A 24679-nucleotide genomic window follows, 5' to 3' on the forward strand; every position below is an offset into this window, starting at 1 on the left:
GCCATAGCGGGGGCGGTGACTGTAGCAGCCAGCCATAGCGGGGCGGTGACTGTAGCAGCCAGCCATAGCGGGGGCGGTGACTGTAGCAGCCAGCCATAGCGGGGCGGTGACTGTAGCAGCCAGCCATAGCGGGGCGGTGACTGTAGCAGCCACCGCACCAACAGATCCACAGATGATGCGATCTCTATTTCACTCCACACTGCCCTTTCACACCTGGACAAAATGAACACCTATGTGAGAATGCTATTCATTGACTACAGCTCAGTGTTCAACACCACAGTGCCTTCAAAGCTTATCACTAAGCTAAGGACCCTGGGACAAAACACCTCCCTCTGCAACTGGATCCTGGACTTCCTGACAGGCAGCCCCCAGGTGGTAAGGGTAGGCAACAACACGGGGGTCCCTCAGGTGTGTGCTTAGTCCCCTCCTGTACTCCCAGTTCACCCACGACTGCATTGCCAAGCACAACTCCAACACCATCATTACGTTTACTGATGACACAACGGTGGTAGGCCTGATCACTGACAATAATGAGACAGCCTATAGGGAGGTCGTCAGAGACCTGGCAGTGTGGTGCTAGGACAACAACCTCTCCCTCAACATAAGACAAAGGAGGTGACCGTGGACTACAGAAAGGGGGAGGGGCATCAAATATGCCCCCCTTCACATTGACGAGGCTTAGTAGAGCAGATGGAGAGCTTCAAGTTCCTTGGTGTCTACATCACCAAACACACACCAGTCAAGGGCACCACTAACACATTACTTTCACTAACCTGTACCCCCGCACATCGACTCAATACCAGTACCCCCTGTATATAGCCTCATTGTTACTTGTGTAAATATTTTCTTAACACTTATTTTCTTAAAACTGCATTGTTGGTTAAGAACTTGTAAGAATTTCAAGGTATTGTATTCGGCACATGTGATAAATACAATTTGATTTGAATTAGGCAAATGGTGTCCATTATGCTGTGAGGGCTGGAACACCCATGCGAGTGTATTGAGAATGCTGGGATACCCACCAACAAAGCAAAAAACACATTAGGCGCACAGTAAAGAATGGGTTTCCACAACACTCTGGCCTGAGCAACTTCAATCACATCTCTCCAAGACGTCCTGTTTCGTGGACCTACAAGTGACATGATTGAGCAGCTGATACACTGTATACATTTAAATGTACACATGTCAATGGGTATAGCTAGCAAGTAGCTACGAGATCCAATTTACTCCATGCTGTTGGCATGTCCTCCCTTTCTCGCTCTCCTCTCACGTAGTGTGCAATGGTGTGTGTGGAGCTTGTACGTAGTGTGTAATGATGTGTATAGATACCATGCGCAGTGTGTGCATGATTGTGGTAGAGTAATTACAGCCACATCCAATTTCTCTAACTGCTCCCAGAAACAGCATATGGTAGCCAGGGATCTTCAAGGATAGTGACCCACAACCCTCTGCTCTGTACCAGTTGGCTTCTGACCCTAGCCAGGGGAAATGAGAGGGTGGTGGCTGACACCCATCAGTTAAATGACCACCGGGATACCCTTTCTAGTGTGTAATAGACACCTTTAGGCCAGGTGTCTTCTGGGACCTATGAGTAAGAACCAGCTCCTAATTGGGCCTCAGTAGTGCTAATACAGGGCATTATTCAGGATAATGATAGTTTGTTGTCCAGAGGAGAAGGGATTCTCCCACAGACAGTGAGGGGGTGTGTCTAATAGACCACCTGTTCTGTTGTCTTGCTAGGATGGGACATGACCACAGGTGATACAGTTCAGTAGGTCTGGAAGCTTGATCAAGTGCTGCCGTTCCATAACTGATGTGGCTGTGCATGCACGAGTAGTCGAGCACACACACGGGTCCAGTGTTTAACAAACACCTCATCTGCTCCATGACGCAGGCAGTCTGAAAGGTAATCATATTATCAAGGAGCCTGCTCTGTGTGCGCGTGTAGGGGGGAGACTGCGATAGCAACCGGGGCCATTGCAAAAACAATCAAATTGAGTTTCCTCTGGAACAGAACACTTAGAGCAGCAGGCAGTTATAAAAAGGGCTTTATGTAACATGCAGGCAGGTCATGCAACAGCAACATAAGAGAGGAAGACTGGCCACGGATCATGAAGCAGCCTACTCCCATGCCAACTCCCTGCAGTAAAACCCACCTTTGGAGCACAATCTTTTTTTCAACATGGCTCTGTTTGGTATGTAGGCTAGATGACGTAGGGCCCCGTTTTGCATTTCTAAACTAAGAAGCACGTTTCCATAATCAGACTTTTTTTTTTATCAGTAGCTGTGAGGGCTGAATTGGTGGAGTATGCTGTGTGGGTCCCGCTTTGTTTAGCTGAAGTATGAAAACAGAGAAACGGTTGACATTCTCTCCTTTCTGCAGCAGAACAAAACTCACAACAGCAGGAAGGAAACAGGCCTGCATGGCACCCATTGACACAAACACACGGTGCACAGGCACACACAGCTGAGTCGAGCTGAGCATTGTTTATGGCTGGCTAGGTTGTGAACATAAACAGATGAAAGCATCAGGGACTCTTCTTCAAACAGTCTGTACCGCAAGTGGTGCCGCGAGCCCTCTGCCACTGCTTAGCCATGCTATTCTACGACCATATTGAAACACACATAAATAGACACGAAAGGTTTGGTGTAAGGTTGATGAAGGTACAACTGCTTGGACAGCAAGTATTCACCGCTTGGAAAGCAAGTATATATATATATATATATATATAAAACTTGTTAATTACACAGATCTATTGGAGATCTCCCTGGAGCAGATCCTAGATTTTGTCTAGGCTGGGTGTGCCACTGACAAACTCTTCATCTCCAAATCTGAAGACTCAAGTCAGAGGAGTCATCCCTCTCTCACACACACACAGACCGGTATGCTGGAAAAAAACGGACACCCAGTCCCTGAATAGCAGAGACAAAGCTCTCAGGCGCTCTCACTTCTTCTGGAACAGGCGTCTGGAGAGGTCTGGCTGCCGTTATGTAAACTCACAGCAGACTGAAGGTTCTAGTGTGAGTTTGAGATTTGCTCCTAGAAGTCTTCTCTCAGACCTTTTCCACTCCCCGAAAGCTAGTGCTAAGTAAACGATAGCACAGTATGGCCCAGGAGGAAGAGCAGGCCTGGTGAACAGGTTTGTTGTATGTACTTCGGACTTGCATGTTTGTTTACATTTCCTCATTTCCTACAGCAAGATGACAAGCAGGACAAAATGGAGGAACTGTGGTAAATGTGATACTGTAATAATTAGGGCAAGGACGATACCAATAGCGCAATATTTTTTGGATTGCAAAAACGAAAACACGAAGCAGACCAAACTCCTTGGTCCTTTAAAAACCTGCAGTATGTAAAGTATTGTGTGCTATTGCTTGGGAAATTAATGTGACTCTGGATGACAAAATAATGGTGTTTGTTTTCAACATAAGTGACTGATTTACTAAAGATATATCCTCTTCATGTTGTGTTTCCTTGCCACAATACTAACATGGCAAGGAAGTTAGTCCCAGCTCTAGGAATAATGCACAACTTGTCGCAGTGCTAACAGCATCAATACAGATCCTGGTTCGATCCCAAGCTGTGTCAAAGCCGGCCCCGACCGGGAGACCCACGAGGCAGCACACAATTGGCCCAGCACCGTACGGGTTAGTGGAGGGTTTGGCTGGCCGTCCGGGTTTGGCTGGCCGTCCGGGTTTGGCTGGCCGTCCTTGTCCCATCGCGCTCTAGCGACTCCTGTGGCAGGCCAGGCGCAATGCACGCTGACTAGGTTCCCAGGTGTACGGTGTTTCCTGACTTCCGCTTTAAGCGAGCAATGTGTCAAGAAGCAGTGCGGCTTGGCTGGGTCATGTTTCAGAGGATGCACGGCTCTCGACATTCACCTCTCCCGAGTCAGTACGGGAATTGCAGCGATGGGACTAGACTGTTACTACCAATTGGATAGCACAATTGTTTTTTATTTTATTTTTTAAAATACGTTATGCACAACTTGAACTGAAAGTGACAGCAAACAGAGAACTAGATACAATCAGGAACTGTAACACAATAGCTGAGGAACTAGGGGTGGCAGAGGGGGAGACGCATGAGGGAGGGTGTGTTAATGGATTGTGTGGTTGATCAAGGTCCTGACATGCGTTTGCACACCATGCTGCCAGGTAATGTCATAGACAAGTCAAACCCAGCCTCCCTGAACATGTGTGGGGGCACTGCCACTGCCATCAAAACCCTCCTGTACTTACACAGGAATATAGTCTGCGGGACTGAGATCCAACTAAAAAGGGGCCTTTTCCCACCAGCAGCAGCAGAGACGGGAAGGGAGGCTAAAGCAGCTTCTTTTTCTGTAGCAACACGGAAACCATGGGTGTGATTCCATCCCCTTCTAGTAATCTGGGGCAACCTCTGGTCCGGACAGAGCAGTGTTTCTGATGTCTGAGGAAGACCGATACTAAGCTGTTTCTTTCCCTCCCTCTGTTGGACAGATCTCTCCCACCCTCTCCATCTGGAAACAGAGAGCACTCAAGGAGAGAAACTGAAATGCATTATTGTTGTACAGCACCCTAAACACACAAACAGCCACCACTTGTCCTCCACTCCACTCAACCCAACCAACAGCCCTCTCTGTGACCGAGGCAGCATATAGTTTTATACAGGAAGACTGCCAGAGGAGATAATGCGTGATGATTATCTTACATAAGCGTCTGCCGTTGTTGACTTTGGAGCAGAGCAACAAACAGCAGCCCTCTCTTCCTACACGGCTGCCATGTTAGATTGAAACAGACCAACTCACTCCTAAACAGCTCTACTAAAACCTAACTATTTTAAGTATTTATTTAACTAGGCAAGTCAGTTAAGAACAAATTCCTATTTACAATGACGGCGTACCAAACCTTAACCCAGACGACGCTGGGCCAATTGTGACCCCGCCCCATGGGACTCTCAATCAAGGCCGGTTGTTGATACAGCCTGGAATCAAAACCAGGGTCTGTAGTGACACCGCTAACACTGAGATGCAATGCCTTAGACCGCTGTGCCACTCAGGAGCTAATACGATAACTATAACTAAGACTACACACACTTATTTTTTAAATTGTACCTTTATTTTACTAGGCAAGTCAGTTAAGAACAAATTCTTATTTTCAATGACGGCCTAGGAACAGTGGGTTAACTGCCTGTTCAGGGGCAGATTTGTACCTTGTCAGCTCGTGGGTTTGAACTTGCAACCTTCCGGTTACTAGTCCAACACTAACCACTAGGCTACCCTGCCGCCCCAAACACCTATTATTATGACTAATGTACTATACAGCAATATATCTATCACATAGCTAGCTCCACTACAAACCCATTAGGGTTCTCTCCTCCCGTATACAGAAAGAGGGCTGTGAGTTACTGAGTAGTCCACAGTATTAGCTAGCTACCCTGGAGACACAGAGACTAGCTGGGGAGGGTTATGAGGCCCCCGTCACTCAGAAGCTGTGCCGCCGCCGTGTGTGTCTATTGCAGCTGTTTCCCAGCAGCCCAGGCAGAGTCAGAGCTTTGAGTGTCCATGGTGCTAAGGGGTAAACAGAAAGACTAGAGGCATGTTGAAGCTGAATCTTTGACTTGTAAAGACACACACCACAATGAACAGGCACTCTTGGTTAAACACGGGCCAAGGCCAACAGAGAATCTAAATCGTCACAAAAACCATTGCGCAAGAGGAGACATTGCTACGGAAGAAACTAACTTGCCCCTCATCTTTATCATTAACTGGTAGTTTAACTGTTTTTTTGCTGGGGCTGTCAGGGGGGAAAGGAAGGAGAGTTATTTGAAACAAGTAGCAGTGACATAACCAATGGCACCATCAAGAACAGTACATTTAAAAAGAAGGCATTAAGTCATCCACATGGTACTGGATGAATAGAACCCCATACAGCAAGATTTGAGCTGCTGGAGGGTTAACTGGAGGAGCAACTATGAGAGACCCCCTGAGTGATGTTTCACTCACAATAACACAATTGTGGGTGCAGACACAGCATTATGCTTAGTGGGCAAGTCCCTTCATGGCATAGTGTGTGTTGCATGGGACACTTTGTCCACAGCCTGGCATGTAATATGACTGTGTCAAGGTCATATGGAAATATGAGAAGTCATGCTGAGAAGAGTTTGCAAGCTCAACACACACATAGTGAATGCAGTTGTGTGTGAGAGACAGGACAATAACTTACATTATATGCAGAGTCTTGGGTCTGGGAGACAGACCAGTATTGATGAGCACAAATTGACCTACTTATGAGTTCCAGAACCCATAGTCAGGATGTCATGGGCTTTAACCCAATCAGGGGCTAAAGGTCTCCTCTGGCATGCACGTTGACCAACTATTCGACTGTTTAAAATACAACTATACAATTTAATTGTTGACTATAGCTCAAAATATAAAGTGTTAGGGGCACCTAAATTGCTATCCTATCAAAGTATGATCCCACGTGGTTCTGAAATATATTAGCTGCACGTGCCACTCAGATTACGGCTATAATTGTCCACCATCAGATTAGCTCAATTCAAATCTAAAATCATAAAGCCTGGCAAACCAATACGGATTTAGCCTAAACAAATAATTGATAACTAAAGTTAGCTCATGAGACGGCTGGCCAGCCTCCCTCCCATTGGTTACGTTGAACATACTGTAGAGCAGGACTGCACGCGAAAATGGTAACTCCTTAAATTAACGCGTTAGCAACAGGTTGCTAACTATATATGACAAAACACAGTTGCTAACAGGTGAGACGTTGGCACAAATTAAAGTTAATGTACCTTGCACTGGGTTGGTTTCCCTGAAGGCTTCCTGAAGAACGAAGTTCTGGCGGTGAAAAAATACTCTTCGGAGTCCTCCTCTAAACTACTGTAGCCACTACTCATGGTGCTAGTCCACGTCATTTGAGGAGAAAACTAAATCTCTTCAAATTTGGCTGCAGCAAAGCAACAACTTGAAAATAAAGTTGGCTACACCTCCGCAAACTTGTTTTGTGAACCGCAAAAAGCCGAACACTTTCCAACGCTCGAATCCTCCGTTCACTCTTCAACCAACTACTGATGAATCCTCACACTCTAGCAACTATGGAGCCGCTGTCTGTCAGCCGCTCTGAAGACACGCCTACTAGAATTCATTGAAGAGTCCTCTATAGAAATCACCTTTGACTTTCTTCCTCTTCTTCTTCGTGTGGTTTTCCGGCAGTCTAGACGCTGTGTTGCTGCCGTTTACAGGTCGGAGAGCAGATTGCACATTTTGGTCACCCCCAAAAAAGGGAAAAGAGGAATTGGGACAAATTTAAATTGGACCACCATCTAACCATGCAACTATACACTATCCCCAAAAACCCACCACCCCATTCCACTATTTTTGCCCGAAGGATGGAACCCCTTCTCTCAAACCTTCCTGTAGAACTTCTGCACTAAAATCTCTCACACCCAAATATTTCTCTGCTACTGTAACTACCACATCTATCTTCAGTGGTGTCTGTTCCATCAGTGAAGTGCAGTTGATCACCATGGCTATAACCGCAAGAAATCCAACCTTACTAAAACGTATCCTCTCTGGCTCGCTCTCTTCATGCCTGCTCACTGGGGGGCTCCCAGTCGACTCACTCACCCTCGGGCTATCCTCTATTCTCTTCGCTGCCTTAGCATAGGAAACTTTCTGACCCACTCGAAGCCTGGCAATCTCAACCTGTCTCTCTTTCACAGGGCACTTCGTATCCCCAGCTGCATTGGCACCCTCACAGTTGACACACAGTGCTTTCTCTATCCCAACAGTACACTCCCTCTGACTATGCTCTCATGCACATTTCTCACATCGTTGGATTTCCCTTCTACATTACTGCTGCAACATGTCCAAAACCTTGGCACCTAAAGCACCATAGCGGGTTCGGAACATAGGCCCTCACAGAATAGCAAATATAACCTAACCTTAACAGGTAGAAACTCTGGGTCAAAGCTCAACAAAACAGACAGGGTATTTTCAGTCTTGCCATCGGGTCTTCATCTCACCAAATGGCGGAAGTCACAAACACTAGGAATCTTCATTTTCATTTGATCCACATCTACATTCAACACTTCCCTACAGGGCACCCCTTTCAGCGGTGCCCTGCTCCGGAGAGCAAAGCACACCACAGGTTGAACCCCGAGCTGCGTGACTTAAAGCACCCGCTTCCTCTGGGAGGCAGATACATAAAAAATCGAAACAATTCTACTTCTCAAAACTTCAGATGTAACCATTCCCAGTTTATCCTTTACCCAGCTTGACACAATGTACGGGTTGCCCAAAAAGCCGGAATCAACCCTTTTCTAAAATCTCACTCAGACCGGTCCCAAAATCATCTCTGGTAGGATTCTCGGGGCAAACGTTGAAAGACTCTACCACACCTGCTGCCGCAGGTAGGACCACTACATCCTGGACTGGCTCAACTTCAGAGTGCTCACCACTGCTGACTGACTCCATTTCAAGATCCTCAAGGTTCTCAAGAGAGCATGAAGACCTATAAGTAAGATGATTTGGTTTGTAATCAGGAGACGTATGTACAGTATGTACTCCTCAAACTCAGGAGACGAACCTCTGATCTTAGGCGCCATTCTTGCGCTTTCGCGTCATCGCACCACTTTCGCCTCTTCCCAACCTACAGTTTCCACCGGCTTCTCCATTACATTCACATCAATGAAACCCATAGTTATTTAATTCTTTCTTGCTTGCTTCTCTCCTTCTGCCTCTCATATTTTCTTTCCTTAGTCAGTGTGGCACTTGATGAGATACTCCCGAGTGGCGCAGCGTTCTAAGGCACTGCTTCTCAGTGCAAGAGGCGTCACTACAGTCCCTGGTTAGATTCCAGGCTGTATCACATCCGGCCGTGATTGAGAGTCCCATAGGGCGGCACACAATAGGCCCAGCGTCGTCCGGGTTTGGCCAGGGTAGGCTGTCATTGTAAATACAAATTTGTTCTTAACTGTCTAGTTAAATAAAGGTGACACTGTTTTTTATACTGTAGGTCTATATGCTCAGCACTTCCACTCATCATCAAATAATCCACATGAATCCATAGGTGCACACATCCTAAAGAGACAACATAACATCTGCCTGCCACTTACCTCAATGAACATGCAGCACAGCGAAGCTAGCTTTCTTATTTTCCTTCCCTGCAACATGCTGCTTTACCCGAGCTCCAGGACCAACTAAACTAAAAATGCAGACCAAAGGCATTTAATACTTTAGACTTACATACGCCCAGATGAATGGGTGGAACATCAGGCGTTCAGTCAGACCAACCTTTTAAAATTCCCAGTGACCCTTGATAGTTGTGTTTGTGTGTCTCTAAGTGTGTACATGTCAAAAACCCCTGCCTATCTACCAGAACCACATATAACCTATATATAAAATCAGAATGTCTTGCCCCTTTCTAAACTCTGCATAGGCCTATGGGATCCACCCTAACACAGCTCAATGTGTTCGCACGGGATTCTGTAGCCAGGGGTAACATGACATCATCAGTAACCAGGAAATGGGACACGTGAACCCTACACAGGAACTCCGGTTCAACTGCATTCTCACCTTTCAATCCAAACTGGTCAAGGCATTGGTTATAGTGACCTGGGGTCCATCTCTGGTCCATCTCTACCACATGAGGACAACATTACTTATGTAAACGTTTGGCATGGATGAAGAAAAGCTGAATAAAAACACCCAAATTAAAGCCTTGTTCTCTGTTAGACATGAGACTGGGTTGGGTTCTAGCCAGGAATAAACCCCTCTCTGCTACTGACTCTCATTCCCTGATGTTGGTTGGCTTTCTCTCCTACTGGCATTGATCACAGCGAGTCATGAAAATGTAATCAATTCAGCAGCAGCTTCTCATGCTGTTGTTACGACAACCACCCATGCAGTGTCAGATAATCTGTTGTATAAGTATTAATAAACATTCTTAAAAACACATTTAGTGTGTTGGCTAGCTGGCTCCTGGGTTTATTTGGTTATAAATGTGTAATATGTTTTTTATTCATGTTTTAACTCAGTGGTGGTGTTCTTAGTGTCTGATAAAGCTGTCTTGCATCAGCCAACAAATGGAACCCATTACTGCGATTCTCAGAGAGCAGAGCTATAATGCTTTAACGGCCACAATGAAAAGTGCATGCAGTTCATTTCTATTAGGATTTTAGTTGCCTAAGGCTTTTTTCTAAGTACATTTCTACATGGCTCCTCCTGTGTGGCCTGTTCTTTAACACACTAATATCATACAACTAACTAGCCCACCCAGTCACTAGAAAGGATGTTACAATGTCAGCTACTGGGTCAAACGTATGTAACATCTGTAGTGAATAGGGCGTACAACAACCCTTATCCTGACCACACCCAACACATACTGTAGCAGGCTTCTTGGGGGTTTATGGAGGGACAGCCCTAATTTAAACCCAGAGTGCAGAGGCGACCTAAAAATAACCTAGGAGCACTGGAACAGCCAAACCCTTCAACCACACCACAGCCTGGCCAGAGAAGATTCATACAGCTGGCCTCTCTGTCCAGTTCTCTTGCAGTCTCAGAGCCAACTGCCCACATGTCTGTCAAGGACAAACTATACAGTCCACTAGAACCCTGTCTAACCAACAGCTTCTGGTCAGGTAGAGTGATGGGCACTAGTTGTTATGGCTTCCGTGGCCTGTATTCCTGTAGTACTGTGCTGACTTTGGAACCAACAGATTGGCTCCTGTAGGTGCATGGGAGCGTGTGAATAAAAATCACAGAGAATGTCTCAGACACATGGAAACTCATTCTCAGTCCCAACCCCCTCAAACTCCCTCTCCCTTCCCTGGTGTAAAACAATGGACACTCGGCTTGAACCCCGCCCCCCCTTCCCGATCTCCACAGAGAGAGAGCGGTCAGGCAGGCCAGGCTAGAGAGAGAGAGAGGTGAACCTTCACTAGGCCTGTAGTCTCTCTGGCTGAAAGCTACAGCCCTTGGCAGACATTACCCACATTCCTCTGCAGACAGGGGGTTAAGGTTCTCAGCACACTGCTTGTTTACAAGCTGCAGATTTTGTTAGTTATAGGTGAAGGGGTAAGAAGAGGTGAGGGTGAGGTAAAAGGGGTAGGTGCATAAGGAGGTGAGTGGGTGAGGTCGGGGAGGCGTAAGGAATGTCCCATAAATGAGCCTTCCACCACAAAGGCTAGTCTGTGGTGAGAGTGTTGTGAGAAAACTGACACTCTCTACTTCAGGCTAATCAGTGAGTGTGGGAGTCCGAGTTCCCCTACCTTTATCATCTAGAATGACGACATTGTTGTAATAATTCACCCTATTTTATTATCAGGAAGTACAAAAAATATTCCTATGAGCAATGATATATGATGTGCTTGAGATAAAACACAGATGAGGAATGCTCACTCATAAGAGTGATGGATAGCTAGTTTCAGTATACTGTATACAGTGCATTCGGAAAAGTATTCAGACCCCTTTCCTTTTTCCACATTTTGTTACATTACAACCTTATTCTAAAATGGATTAAATACATTTTTCCCTCATCATCTACACACAATACCACATAATGACAATGAAAAAACAGGTTTTTAGACATTTTTGCAAATGTATAAAAAATTAAAAACAAATACCTTAGTTACATAAGTATTCAGACCCTTTGCTATGAGACTCGAAGTTGAGCTCAGGTGCATCCTGTTTCCATTTATCATCCATGTGATGTTTCTACAACTTGATTGGAGTCTTTGGTAAATTCAATTGATTGGACATGATTTGGAAAGGCAAACTTATCTATATAAGGTCCCACAGTTGACAGTGCATGTCAGAGCAAAAACTAAGCCATGAGGTTGAAGGAATTGTCCGTAGAGCTCCAAGACAGTATTGTGCTAAGGCACAGCTCTGGGGAAGGGTATCAAAAACAATTCTGCAGCTTTGAAGGTCCCCAAGAACAGAGTGGGCTTCATCAAATCATATCGAATTTTATTTGTCACATGCGCCGAATACAACAGGTGTAATCATATACCGTGAAATCATTCTTAAATGGAAGAACTTTGGAACCACCAAGACACTTCCTAGAGCTGAGCAATCGGGGGTGAAGGGCCTTGGTCAGGGAGGTGACCAAGAACTCGATGGTCACTCTGACAGAGCTCCAGAGTTCCTCTGTGGAGATGAGAGAACCTTCCAGAAGGACAACCATCTCTGCAGTACTCCAACAATCAGGTTTTTATGGTTGAGTGGCCATACGGTAGCCACTCCTTAGTATAAGGCACATGACACCCCTCTTGGAGTTTGTCAAAAGGCACCTAAAGGACTCTCAGACCATGAGAAACAAGATTTTCTGGTATGATGAAACCAAGATTGAATCTCTTTGGCCTGAATGCCAAGTGTCACGTCTGGAGGAAAACTGGCACCATCCCTACGGTGAAGCATGGTGTTGGCAACATCATGCTGTGGGTATGTTTTTCAGTGGCAGGGACTGGGAGACTAGTCAGGATTGAGGGAAAGATGAACAGAGCAAAGTACAGAGAGATCCTTGATGAAAACCTGCTCCAGAGCGCTCAGGACCTCAGACTGGGGTGAAGGTTCAATTTCCAACAGGACAATGACGCGAAGCACACAGCCAAGACAACACAGGAGTGGCTTCGGGACAAGTCTCTGAGTGTCCTTGAGTGGCCCAATCAGAGCCTGGACTTGAACCCGATTGAACATCTTGGGAGAGACCTGAAAATAGCTGTGCAGCGATGCTCCCCAACCAACCTGACAGAGCTTGAGAGGATCTGCAGAGAAGAATGGGAGAATCTCCCCAAATACAGGTGTGCCAAGCTTGTAGCGTCATACCCAAGAAGACTCAAGGCTGTAATCGCTACCAAAGGTGCTTCAACAAAGTACTGAGTAAAGGGTTGGAATATTTATGTAAATACATATTTCAGTTGTTTATTTTGAATACTTTTGCAAACATTTCTAAAAGCCTGTTTTTGCTTCGTCGTTATGGGGTATTGGTGTAGATTGATGATTTTTTTTTCAACACCTGTGGCCATATACAAGGTTAGATTACACCACAATAGTACTGGATACCTGTCCCTACCCCCCTTTGACTTCGCCAAATAAGGCCTGAGTGACTCAACTTTGACTTCTCCTGTGTTTCTTCTGAGGCACTGAGTGCATTGGAGTGAGTGTGTGTGTTGAAATATATCTGCTGCCTCTCTTCCTCCTCTGAGGCACAGTAACTCACAACATTCTCTGACAGCCAAGAAGCGCCACTCACTCATGAGCAAACACCATAGGAATGCTTGGATACGGACACTATGCTACTGTAATATATTCCACCTTTGCTTCTGTAGTTACCTAATTTCCACAAGCTCACAACTACAATAACAAAAAGTTATTAGTTATGTGCAGACTACTGTATTTCATTTAACTGGTTTCTGAGCTTCACAAACCACCCTCCATTTTGCACTTCAAACGGTAAAGAACCTGGCACCCAACGTTGACCCCGGAGAGATCAAAGGGACTATTATACTGGGTAACATACTTACTCTTTGGGGAGTTGAGCTGCTGCCCATAATTCTACACTCGTCGTTGCCAACACAGCCAGATCAACACTATCCACTTCACACGCTCTCGGTTTTCTCAAATCTAGTTGAATCTCAAGTCTTTCAACGTTCATTTTGTACATTTATACCTTTATCAGTGACGAATGTGTGCCATTTGCAGTGGAATCTTATTGGAGAGGAGCGGGAGGAGGAGGCAGTGATTATACGGGTAGATACGGTGGGCAGAGTCCAAGGCAGCATTGTAAACATAAACACACACAGACCCGATTCATACCACACCATTGGCTACCCTACGATCAGCCCATGGGCACAGATCTATAAATGTATGGGGGCAACTTTATCCTACTCATAACTGCAGACAACACAGGAACAGCTGCTGCACACAGGCATAATACTATAGGCAGGTCAGGACTCGCTTAAAGAGTCACAATAGACCTGCTCTCTCCCCGCCTTGTGCCCCATATACAGTAACTAACTGTGGCTCCTTTGTCTGGCCCTTAGATGGACACAGGGCTTAGAATCATCAGGTCCCCACTCTGTCTGTATATTTGAGGGGGAAGCGCAAACACTACCTATAGACACTGAGGGGGAAGCACAAACACTGCCTATAGACACTGAGGGGGAAGCACAAACACTGCCTATAGACACTGAGGGGGAAGCACAAACAGTACCTATAGACACTGAGGGGGAAGCACAAACACTACCTATAAACACTGAGGGGGAAGCACAAACACTACCTATAGACACTGAGGGGGAAGCGCAAACACTACCTATAGACACTGAGGGGGAAGCACAAACACTACCTATAGACACTGAGGGGGAAGCACAAACACTACCTATAGACACTGAGGGGGAAGCACAAACACTACCTATAGACACTGAGGGGGAAGCACAAACACTACCTATAGACACTGAGGGGGAAGCACAAACACTACCTATAAACACTGAGGGGGAAGCACAAACACTACCTATAGACACTGAGGGGGAAGCACAAACACTACCTATAGACACTGAGGGAGAAGCACAAACACTACCTATAGACACTGAGGGGGAAGCACAAACACTACCTATAGACACTGAGGGGGAAGCACAAACACTACCTATAAACACTGAGGGGGAAGCACAAACACTACCTATAGACACTGAGGGGGAAGCACAAACACTACCTATAAACACTGAGGGGGAAGCACAAACACTACCTATAGACACTGAGGGGGAAGCACAAACACTACCTATAGACACTGAGGGAGAAGCACAAACACTACCTATAGACACTGAGGGGGAAGCACAAACACTACCTATAGACACTGAGGGGGAAGCACAAACACTACCTATAAACACTGAGGGGGAAGCACAAACACTACCTATAGACATTGAGGGGGAAGCACAGAGACGCTACAGTTAAAACACACAGCCACTACAGGCAACATAAAACATCAGGTGAGATTATCCCCTCGTCACACTTGGATTAGACGCAGGCTCTGATGAGCTGTTGGCTCTGTCAACAACATGGACGTCTCCTCTCCTCAGGTCACACACAACACAATGACTCACTGATTACACTACAGACTGGCAGGAAAGATGGGAGACGATGGGAAACAGGGGAGAGGAGGTGCAGATAAGAAACAATAATACATCCAGTTTTTACAGGCTGACCTGGAAGTCCTCAGGCTGTGATCGTGATGGGGTTTTGATTGTGATCGTGGCACAGAAGCCACTCTGTCTTGTGGCTCGACATAAGGTTTTCTTGTAGGGCTGTGAATGATAGGGGAGCTAAGCTGGAACCATAAGGGACTGGGATGACCACTGACTAGTAGTGATAGACATTCTAGTTCAATAGAGTTCACCGTAGAGTCCCAGACGATTCTTTGATCCAGACAGTCATGTCTGCTATGTCTGCTGATAGGAAACACTGTCTGTCAGAGGTAGCTGGGTTATGGGGAAAGCCTGGGGATGTCTGGTGTGTTGAAGATGTTATCGTACATCTTTATCTGCCCAGTTTGACACAGAGAGGGAACATTGAAATAACTGGAACACCCTGTCTGTAAAACAGTAACATGATGAACCAATCTGGGCTGAACTCTGACCCCGCTCCCTCACAACAACCACGTAACAATAAAAACCCGACATCAACATCTACAGTAAGTTGCCCGGGCGGTGTGTTTGGGATCATTGTCATGCTGAAAGACCCAGCCACGTTTCATCTTCAATGGCCTTGCTGATGGAAGGAGGTTTTCACTCAAAATCTCATGATACATGGCCCCATTCATTCTTTCCTTTACACGGATCAGTCGTCCTGGTCCCTTTGCAGAAAAACAGCCCCAAAGCATGATGTTTCACCCCCATGCTTCACAGTAGGTATGGCGTTCTTTGGATGCAACTAAGCATTCTTTGTCCTCCAAACACGACGAGTTGAGTTTTTACCAAAAAGTTCTATTTTGGTTTCATCTGACCATATGACATTTTCCCAATCTTCTTCTGGATCATCCAAATGCTCTCTAGCAAACTTCAGACGGGCCTGGACATGTACTGGCCTAATCAGGGGGACACGTCTGGCACTGCAGGATTTGAGTCCCTGACAGCGTAGTGTGTTACTGATGGTAGGCTTTGTTACTTTGATCCCAGCTCTCTGCAGGTCATTCACTAGGTCCCCCCGTGTGGTTCTTCAGTCTTCCCAGCCTGGTGCAGGTCTACAATTTTGTTTCTGGTGTCCTTTGACAGCTCTTTGGTCTTGGCCATAGTGGAGTTTGGAGTGTGACTGTTTGAGGTTGTGGACAGGTGTCTTTTATACTGATAACAAGTTCAAACAGGTGCCATTGATACAGGTAACGATTGGAGGACAGAGGGGCCTCTTAAAGAAGAAGTTACAGGTCTGTGAGAGCCAGAAATCTTGCTTGTTTGTAGGTGACCAAATACTTATTTTCCACCATAATTTGCAAATAAATTCATTAAAAATCCTACAATGTGATTTTCTGGATTTTTTTTCTTATTTTGTCTGTCATAGTTGATGTGTACCTATGATGAAAATTACAGGCCTCTCTCATCTTTTTAAGTGGGAGAACTTGCACAATTGGTGGCTGACGAAATACTTTTTTGCCCCACTGTACAGACAGACAGACAGACAGACAGACAGACAGACAGACAGACAGACAGACAGACAGACAGACAGGCAGACAGACAGACAGACAGACAGACAGACAGACACTAGGTGTTTCATCTATTAATCGTGATAGTTACTGAGTAATATTGTAGAGGCCCTCTCTATTCCTAGTTTATTACAGACTCTTCTAAACTAGGATAAGGAGCTCATTGTCTTCCTGTGTCTGTGTCCTCTGGGTATAACAGAGGCTGAGGAGATCCATCCATCCATCCATCCAGCCTCTCTCCGATTCCATTTCCTTCACCGAGACATTTCCTGTCTCATGGGTTCATATCATTATCTGTCCATTTCAGGAGAGTTGGAACCACAGACCACAGAGCAGAGACAGAGAGTTGGACAGAGCTACAGTAGCTACGGTCTACTGGGAGGTTCAGAGTACTTTATATAAGGATAATAAAGGATCATATAAATATAGGAATCTGGTTCTGGGCAGTCACATGGGAGAGTTTGATCAAAACCCAACAATGCCTCCCGCTGTCTGACCCGGCCGCACGCACGCACACACGCACACAGAGACACAGACGACACACAGACACACACACCCAACCACAGATTAAGACAGAAACAGAAACACGACACTGTGAAACAACAACGACAGACATCTGCATGTCTCAGCAGCACTGTTCAGCACTGGTCCCAGGTTTCTGCTGAGCTAACATCTCACCACTAAACTGTTTCACTGCAGTATTGAAGCAAGATTGTTTTTGACAGAGTTGAAGATCCCTGACATGCTGAATATGTCACGCCCTGGTCTGTTTCACCTGTCCTTGTGATTGTCTCCACCCCCTCCAGGTGTCGCTTATTCTCCCCAGTGTATTTATCCCTGTGTTTCCTGTCTCTCTGTGCCAGTAGGTTATTCAAGTCAACCAGCGTGTATTTACCGTACTCTTTGCTATTCTCTTTTTGCTAGTCTTCCTGGTTTTGACCCCTGCCTGACTCTGGACTACTTTCCCGCCTGCCTGATCATCCTTCCTGCCCTGACCTTGATTCTACCTGCCCTTTGGTACCTTTTGGACTCTGAACTGGTTTTGACCCTTTTTGCCTGTCCACGACCATTCTCTTGCCTTACCCTATTGGATTAATAAATATTGTAAGGCTCCAACTGTCTGCCTCCTGTGTCTGCATCTGGGTCTCGCCTTGTGTCATAATAGAATATGATCCAGGGGTGTGTCTATATGGCGTAATGCCCTCACTCTTTCCATCCATCCATCCATCCCACACGAGAGTTGTGTGTGTGTGTGTGTGTGTGTGTGTGTGTGTGTGTGTGTGTGTGTGTGTGTGTGTGTGTGTGTGTGTGTGTGTGTGTGTGTGTGTGTGTGTGTGTGTGTGTGTGTGTGTGTGTGCATGCTCGCGTACATTAGGTTGACCAAGGCTCATGGACTTAGGGACAGGCCCCCCACACACACACACCTTTCGATTCTCCTGGGACCACAGAGGACAGAAATGTGTGTGAGGCCACCCAAAACAACCACCGCTATATGTGGCAGCCGTCTCATGTTGCTGTTGGGTGTGCTACAGGACCGGGTAGTTTAGAATGCGCACGCACACACTATTGACTCCGGGGCTATTAGCTTAGTGGTTAGAGCATTATATCTGGAGTATTTCTCCTGTCTTATCCGGTGTCCTGTGTGAACTTAAGTATGCTCTCTCTAATTCTCTCTTTCTCTCTTTCTTTCTCTCTCTCTCTCGGAGGACCTGAGCCCTAGGACCATGCCTCAGGACTACCTGGCATGATGACTCATTGCTGTCCCCAGTCCACCTGGCCGTGCTGCTGCTCCAGTTTCAACTGTTCTGCCCGCGGCTATGGAACCCTGAGCTGTTCACTGGACGTGCTACCTGTCCCAGACCTGCTGTTTTCAACTCTCTAGAGACAGCAAGAGCGGTAGAGATACTCTGAATGATCGGCTATGAAAAGCCAACTGACATTTACTCGTGAGGTGCTGACTTGTTGCACCCTCGACAACTACTGTGATTATTATTATTTGACCATGCTGGTCATTTATGAACATTTGAACATCTTGGCCATGTTCTGTTATAATCTCCACCCGGCACAGCCAGAGTAAACTGACTAAATGTCAGTTGGTGCATCAAAGCAGTGACCGAGAGACTGAAAAACAGCTTCTATCTCAAGGCCATCAGACTGTTAAACAGCCACCACTAACATTGAGTGGCTGCTGCCAACATAGACTCAACTCCAGCCACTTTAATAATGGAATAATTGATGTAAAAATCACTAGCCACATTAAACAATGGCACTTAATATAATGTTTAGAATACCCTACACTACTCATCTCATTTGTACAGTATATACTGTACACTATACCATCTACTGCATCTTGCCATCTTTATGTAATACATGTATCACTAGCCACTTTAAACAATGCCACTTTATGTTTACATACCCTACATTACTCATCTCATATGTATATACTGTACTCTATACCATCTACTGCATCTTGCCTATGCCGTTCTGTACCATCACTCATTCATATATTTACATGTACATGTACATATTCTTCATCCATTTACACTTGTGTAAAGGTAGTTGTTGTGGAATTGTTAGGTTAGGTTACTCGTTGGTTATTACTGCATTGTCGGAACTAGAAGCACAAGCATTTCGCTACACTCGCATTAACATCTGCTAACCATGTGTATGTGACAAAGAAAATTTGATTTGATTTGATGAGGACTGGCCACCCCTCATAGCCTGGTTCCTCTCTAGGTTTCTTCCTAGGTTTTGGCCTTTCTAGGGAGTTTTTCCTAGCCACCGTGCTTCTACACCTGCATTGCTTGCTGTTTGGGGGTTTTAGGCTGGGTTTCTGTATAGCACTTTGATATATCAGCTGTTGTAAGAAGGGCTATATAAATACATTTGATTTGATTGGGCCAGTAACCGAAAGGTTGCTGGATCGAATCCCCGAGCTGACAAGGTAAAAACCTGTCGTTCTGCCCTTGAGCAAGGCAGTTAACCAGCTGTTCCCCGGGCCCCGAAGACGTGGGCCCGGAAGACATGGGCCCCGGAAGACGTGGGCCCCGAAGACGTGGATGTCGATTAAGGCAGCCCCCCCGCACCTCTCTGATTCAGAGGAGTTGGGTTGAATGCGGAAGACACATTTCAATTGAAGACATTCAGTTGTACAACTGACTAGGTATCCCCCACTTTCCATTTCCCTTTCCTATTATATAGAGAATGACATGGACAGCTGGTCTCAAAGCATTGGCCCCGCCTAGCTAATCCCAAACACGCACCCTTCACTATGATACCATCAGAGTACCCAGAGCCAAGCCATTTATCCCCCCAAAAAACCCTAAGAGCAACACATCCCCCAAACAGTCACTCACTCCAGCCAAGAGTTCTATGACAAGAGATACAGTATAGAGACAGAGAGAGCGTCATCTGGTGGTACATTGGTGAACTACGTCTCAGTCACTCACTGTAATCACAGGCAGGGCGAATACTCATTCTATGCACTCTAACGCCCCCTTGTGGTAAAAACACACGAAATACAGTCATAATGTGACCATCACAGAATAATATCAGCACTCTTCTCAAGGAAAAAAGTGTTGACCCTTTAATTAGACAACACAGACACACAGAGGGAGTGAGAGAGAAGGTGGGTACTCACAATGGCCGGTGTGTTGTTGTTAAGGTGGTCCTGGCTGAGGGGGGTGTCAACGGCAACAGGACCACCGGGGTGACAGTCCAATGACACTCGCTCCCGACACTCTGGGTGACACGTATACTTACACCCTGGAGCAGGAGGAGAGGAGTTTGTTAAATAATTGTAAAGAGCACACTCTGACCTGACCTGGCAGACTCATAGAGCCTGTGTGTGTCAACAGAGCGGGTGGCGTTCAACACTGCACCAAATACCCTCGTTTCATACTTCTAGTTATTCTTCCACCTCTTGAAGACTCCTGCCACTTCCTTGCCAGAAGGAGTTCAAATATTTCATCTGTGTTTGACTCAATAGCAGCGTGATCATTAACAGAGACCCGTGCATTCCCTCAGGTCACAAGTACTATGTTAAACACTCCGCCAACCCCTAACAGGTTTCATCCATAACCAAATAACTAATGTATAACCCAGCCACTAACTTATTTCATCTGTAACGCAACCCCAAACTGCTACGCAAGTATTCCCTGGGACTCCAGGCTCGGGTCTCCAGCAACAGCAATGAATAACCAGACGAGGTTGTGTTGTGTCTGGAGGGAAAGGACGAGATGGAAATGAGGTTGTCCACAGTATGCAAACACTGACCCCGTTCACAGTCACCATTGCAAAAATCTTTCAGCTGAGCTCTCGAAAACATTCAGCTCAGCCAAGTGAAACAGAAGTCACGATTCCAAACTATTCCAAGTGCAAGAAAAATGTAAACATGATATAATACATCGGAGTGATAAAGAACAAGGGGAACTGTTCCGCTGCCCTTCGATCAGGTCTGTCTGACAGGCCGGGGAAAAGTCTACAAGTGACACACAAACTTCCTCCCGTGCACACTGTAACTCCGCCGCGGCAGAACAAAAAGGTTGATGGAATCTCTAATGTGTCCTCTCTTTCTTTCTCTTTCCCCTCTCGTTCTCTGCGCCGGCTTGGCCAGCATCCAGCAGCCCACTTAGAATTAACCCAGTGTGGAGGAGAGACAGGGAGAGACCGCTAATAACACAGAATACATTACACATCACTGTGACACTCCCTCTGCAGAGTACAGAACATCCAGCGAGTCCTCGTTGTTAGCACCGGTGTACAGGAACAGAGTGGCCTGTGCGCGTGCGTTTGTCTGTGTCTCCTCTCTTACCTGAGGACCTCCTCTTCACCTGCCGGCTGAGCTTCACCGACAGTCTACAGATGGCTGCTCCCATCCCCGACCAGCACACCATTTCCCTCCTGCCTCACACACTCTTCTCTCTGAAGCTCTCCCTCACTGCTCAACCAATACTCCTTGACCACTGCGCACACTGTACCACCACTGGCCAGTAGCAACAGGCCCAGCTTCGACGCACTCACTCTCTTACACACAGGCACAACAAGCATCAGGAACAATAGCCTGTATGGACTGGGAACCCCCCACCTCCCTCGCCAGCCCAGACCTACACAGAGACTCATTTGCCTAGCTGCTACCACTCTCTCTCGCTTTCTCTCTCACACTCGCCCACTCACTATCGGTCTCCCCCTCCCACTCTCTATGTATGGTAGTGCTGAGTGGGTGATTTGCCTGTCAAATGGAGGCTCAGTGGGTCACAGTGATGGACACACAGACAGTAGGAGAGAAGAGAGAGGGAGAGATGGAGGGGGGAGAGAGAGAGAGAGTGTGTGTCCGAGCGTGTGTGCATGTGTGCGAGAGAGTGTGTGCATGTGTGTGTGTGGGTGTAGGCCAGGGATGCTCCTCTCTGAGCTCACCAGAACACAAAGAGGGTGGTCAGCTCTTGTCTGCTAGGCTTCCTGCCCTAACACTCGCTAACCCTCTGTAGCTCTCGATACAATTAGGCAAAGCCTGGGTATTGTCTCAGCTAGGCCCTGGCGCTGGGACAGAACCAGAGAGGAAACGTTACACTGTCCGTCCACGACACCATGACATAATAACAAACACCACCACAGGCTATGTCATCAGACATAAGGCCCTATGCCTGTGATGCATGAACTTAGAGGAGATTTGTCTCGCCCCAGTGGGGAGAAATAAAACACACTTCCATGTCTTACACAACTGCAAAAGACTGACATCTGATGATGATTTTTACTGTCTGTCTGATGAGTTAAGCACTTTTTTCTCTCTCTGGGAGTCTCCTGGGCCTGTGGGTGTGTGTGTGTGTGTGTGTGTGTGTGTGTGTGTGTGTGTGTGTGTGTGTGTGTGTGTGTGTGTGTGTGTGTGTGTGTGTGTGTGTGTGTGTGTGTGTGTGTGTGTGTGTGTGTGTGTGTGTGTGTGTGTGTGTGTGTGTGTGTGTGTGTGTGTGTGTGTGTGTGTGTGTGTAGTATAGCTGTGCTGTCTCGTTGATAATAGCCCTTCCTGTAATCAGCCAGGCAAAACCAATCGATCGGACTTAATCAGTGGAGCTGAGAGGAGAACAGAGCGCAAGTCAGCATCTTCCCGCACTCCCACAAAGAACAACAACACACTCCACAAACAGATGCGTACCAACACCACTCGCCCCTGAGCCTAGCCAGTGTCAGCTGTGTGTAGTATTTAGAGATGGCTGTCTAACAATGTCTCTGTGTGCTGGGAGGAGAGATGAGGAACCTGTGGCGACCTTCTCACTGACGTGCCAAGAGCCAATTCAGCCAAACTCTGCCTCCCCCTCCCCACAACACACACATCTTGCAGTATTAATCCCAACATGTAAAGATCATAGCCTTGGTTTTAAAAGCAAGTAAGAGAGGGCCAGACGTGTGGTTGCAGAAGACATAACAGTACTCAAGCCTACTCTTCTTGGAGTCCCGCTGTGACCAGGTAGACCTGTGTGCGTGTTTGGGGATGGAGTGTGTGTGTGTGTGTGTGTGTGTGTGTGTGTGTGTGTGTGTGTGTGTGTGTGTGTGTGTGTGTGTGTGTGTGTGTGTGTGTGTGTGTGTGTGTGTGTGTGTGTGTGTGTGTGTGTGTGTGTGTGTGTGTGTGAGTGAGTGATATAGTTTTCTTATCCTGTAATCAAAGCTGGAGTGAAGCCTTGTGTTTCAGTAGGCACAATAGCTGTATCTGGGCTATGGATCGACGTGATCAACTTACTGAGGCAGTTGGTATGACACTAAGGCTCTGGACTGTAAATAGGAGTAAAATGGTCTGGGGCTGGAGAGCTGTGTGTTTGTGTGTCTAGTCCAGACAGGTGGTGCGTTGTATTTGTTCCTGCGCTTTCTTTAGACTGTAGAAAATAGATATCCTTCTTGTAGCAGCATTGCGCAAACTTAACAGCCCTCTTAGTTCCCCATTCCACATTCGGAGACTTCAATTCGGAATTCCACGTCTCTCATTCCTATCCGGCTCCACTCAGGCCCCCGCTAACAAAACACACCGCACTAAAAACACACATACACACTGCCCGGACAGCAGGTGGTCTCAGACCGTGCATACTGTCAGTGGAGGAGACGGAAGGGTTGTCATTCCACTGTGGTAGTGTTGTTTTCCTAAGTCAACGGTAATCTGTTCCCCATAGACACCAGCGACGGGACTAAACCCATTCCCTCAGCACTTAAGAGCCTTTTCACACATGGCTGCTAAACACCTAACTGAAATGCACACACACTTAATTATGGAACGTGCATATCTTCCACTCTCCCTCTCACGGGTATCCCTTCGTCTGTCTTTCGGTCTCTCTGCAGAGTCTGTCTGTCTGTTTACCTGCCTGGCTTCCACACAAAGTGTTTGCTTGGGTGTTTCATGACAGGTCAGGGATGACATTGAGTGATCTGTCTGTGGACACAACACTGCATCTGTGGACCTGAACTGTAGGTCCCTAAACAATGTGTTTATACACTTATTTTATCTCTCAGCTCATGGCCTCTAAGGGACACCAAACCATCTGTCTGCCTTACCACCATGCTCTGGGGTTGGCTAAACACAGGCCCAGATACACACACTCTCCTATACAAACGTACTCACCCACACACGGACACACACACAGACACACACACTCACCAGAGTTCCTCCAAAGCAGGCTTAGTTCCAGGCGTCCAGAGCGGCGGATCAGTTTGGGAACACGGAAGAAGAAACCTGATAACCTCCTCAGAGTCCTCCCAAATCCTTTAGCCAGCCCCATTGCTCATTCCCTCACACAGAGTGCTCACACACACTCATATGCTCACACACCCAGGTTCCAACGCATACATAGTGGGCTCCATTTTGCAGAGAGCACTGCGCAGATCCAACATAAGGTTGCCCCGGTCCTGCAAAATCACAGACTGTCTTTCACTCTGGCCCCTCTCTACCCTCTTTCTCCTCCTCTCTTTCTCCCCCTCTATCCTGCCCTGTCTGGCTTTTCTGTGTCATGTC

General features: G+C 46.7%; 1 protein-coding gene across 4 annotated transcripts in view; it reads right to left on the reverse strand.

The window, feature by feature from the left end:
* The window catches only part of LOC118392302 (ras association domain-containing protein 3), a 47880-nt gene that overhangs the window by 17830 nt on the left and 5371 nt on the right, over positions 1–24679 (reverse strand). Inside the window, exons 1-2 of one of the 4 annotated variants that reach the window (XM_035784139.2) lie at positions 24326–24525; positions 20330–20454 (exon numbers count right to left, since the gene is read on the reverse strand). In XM_035784139.2, coding sequence (XP_035640032.1) covers positions 20330–20454; positions 24326–24446 — 246 coding nt within the window. In that variant the 5' untranslated portion in view covers positions 24447–24525. Of the gene's footprint in view, positions 1–6790; positions 7131–20329; positions 20455–21502; positions 21645–24325; positions 24526–24679 lie in introns of those variants that run through there. The other 3 variants (XM_035784140.2, XM_035784138.2, XM_035784141.2) reach the window with 3 other exon arrangements.

Source organism: Oncorhynchus keta, chromosome 13 (assembly GCF_023373465.1).
Source record: "Oncorhynchus keta strain PuntledgeMale-10-30-2019 chromosome 13, Oket_V2, whole genome shotgun sequence".
In the NCBI taxonomy this organism is placed as follows: domain Eukaryota; kingdom Metazoa; phylum Chordata; class Actinopteri; order Salmoniformes; family Salmonidae; genus Oncorhynchus; species Oncorhynchus keta.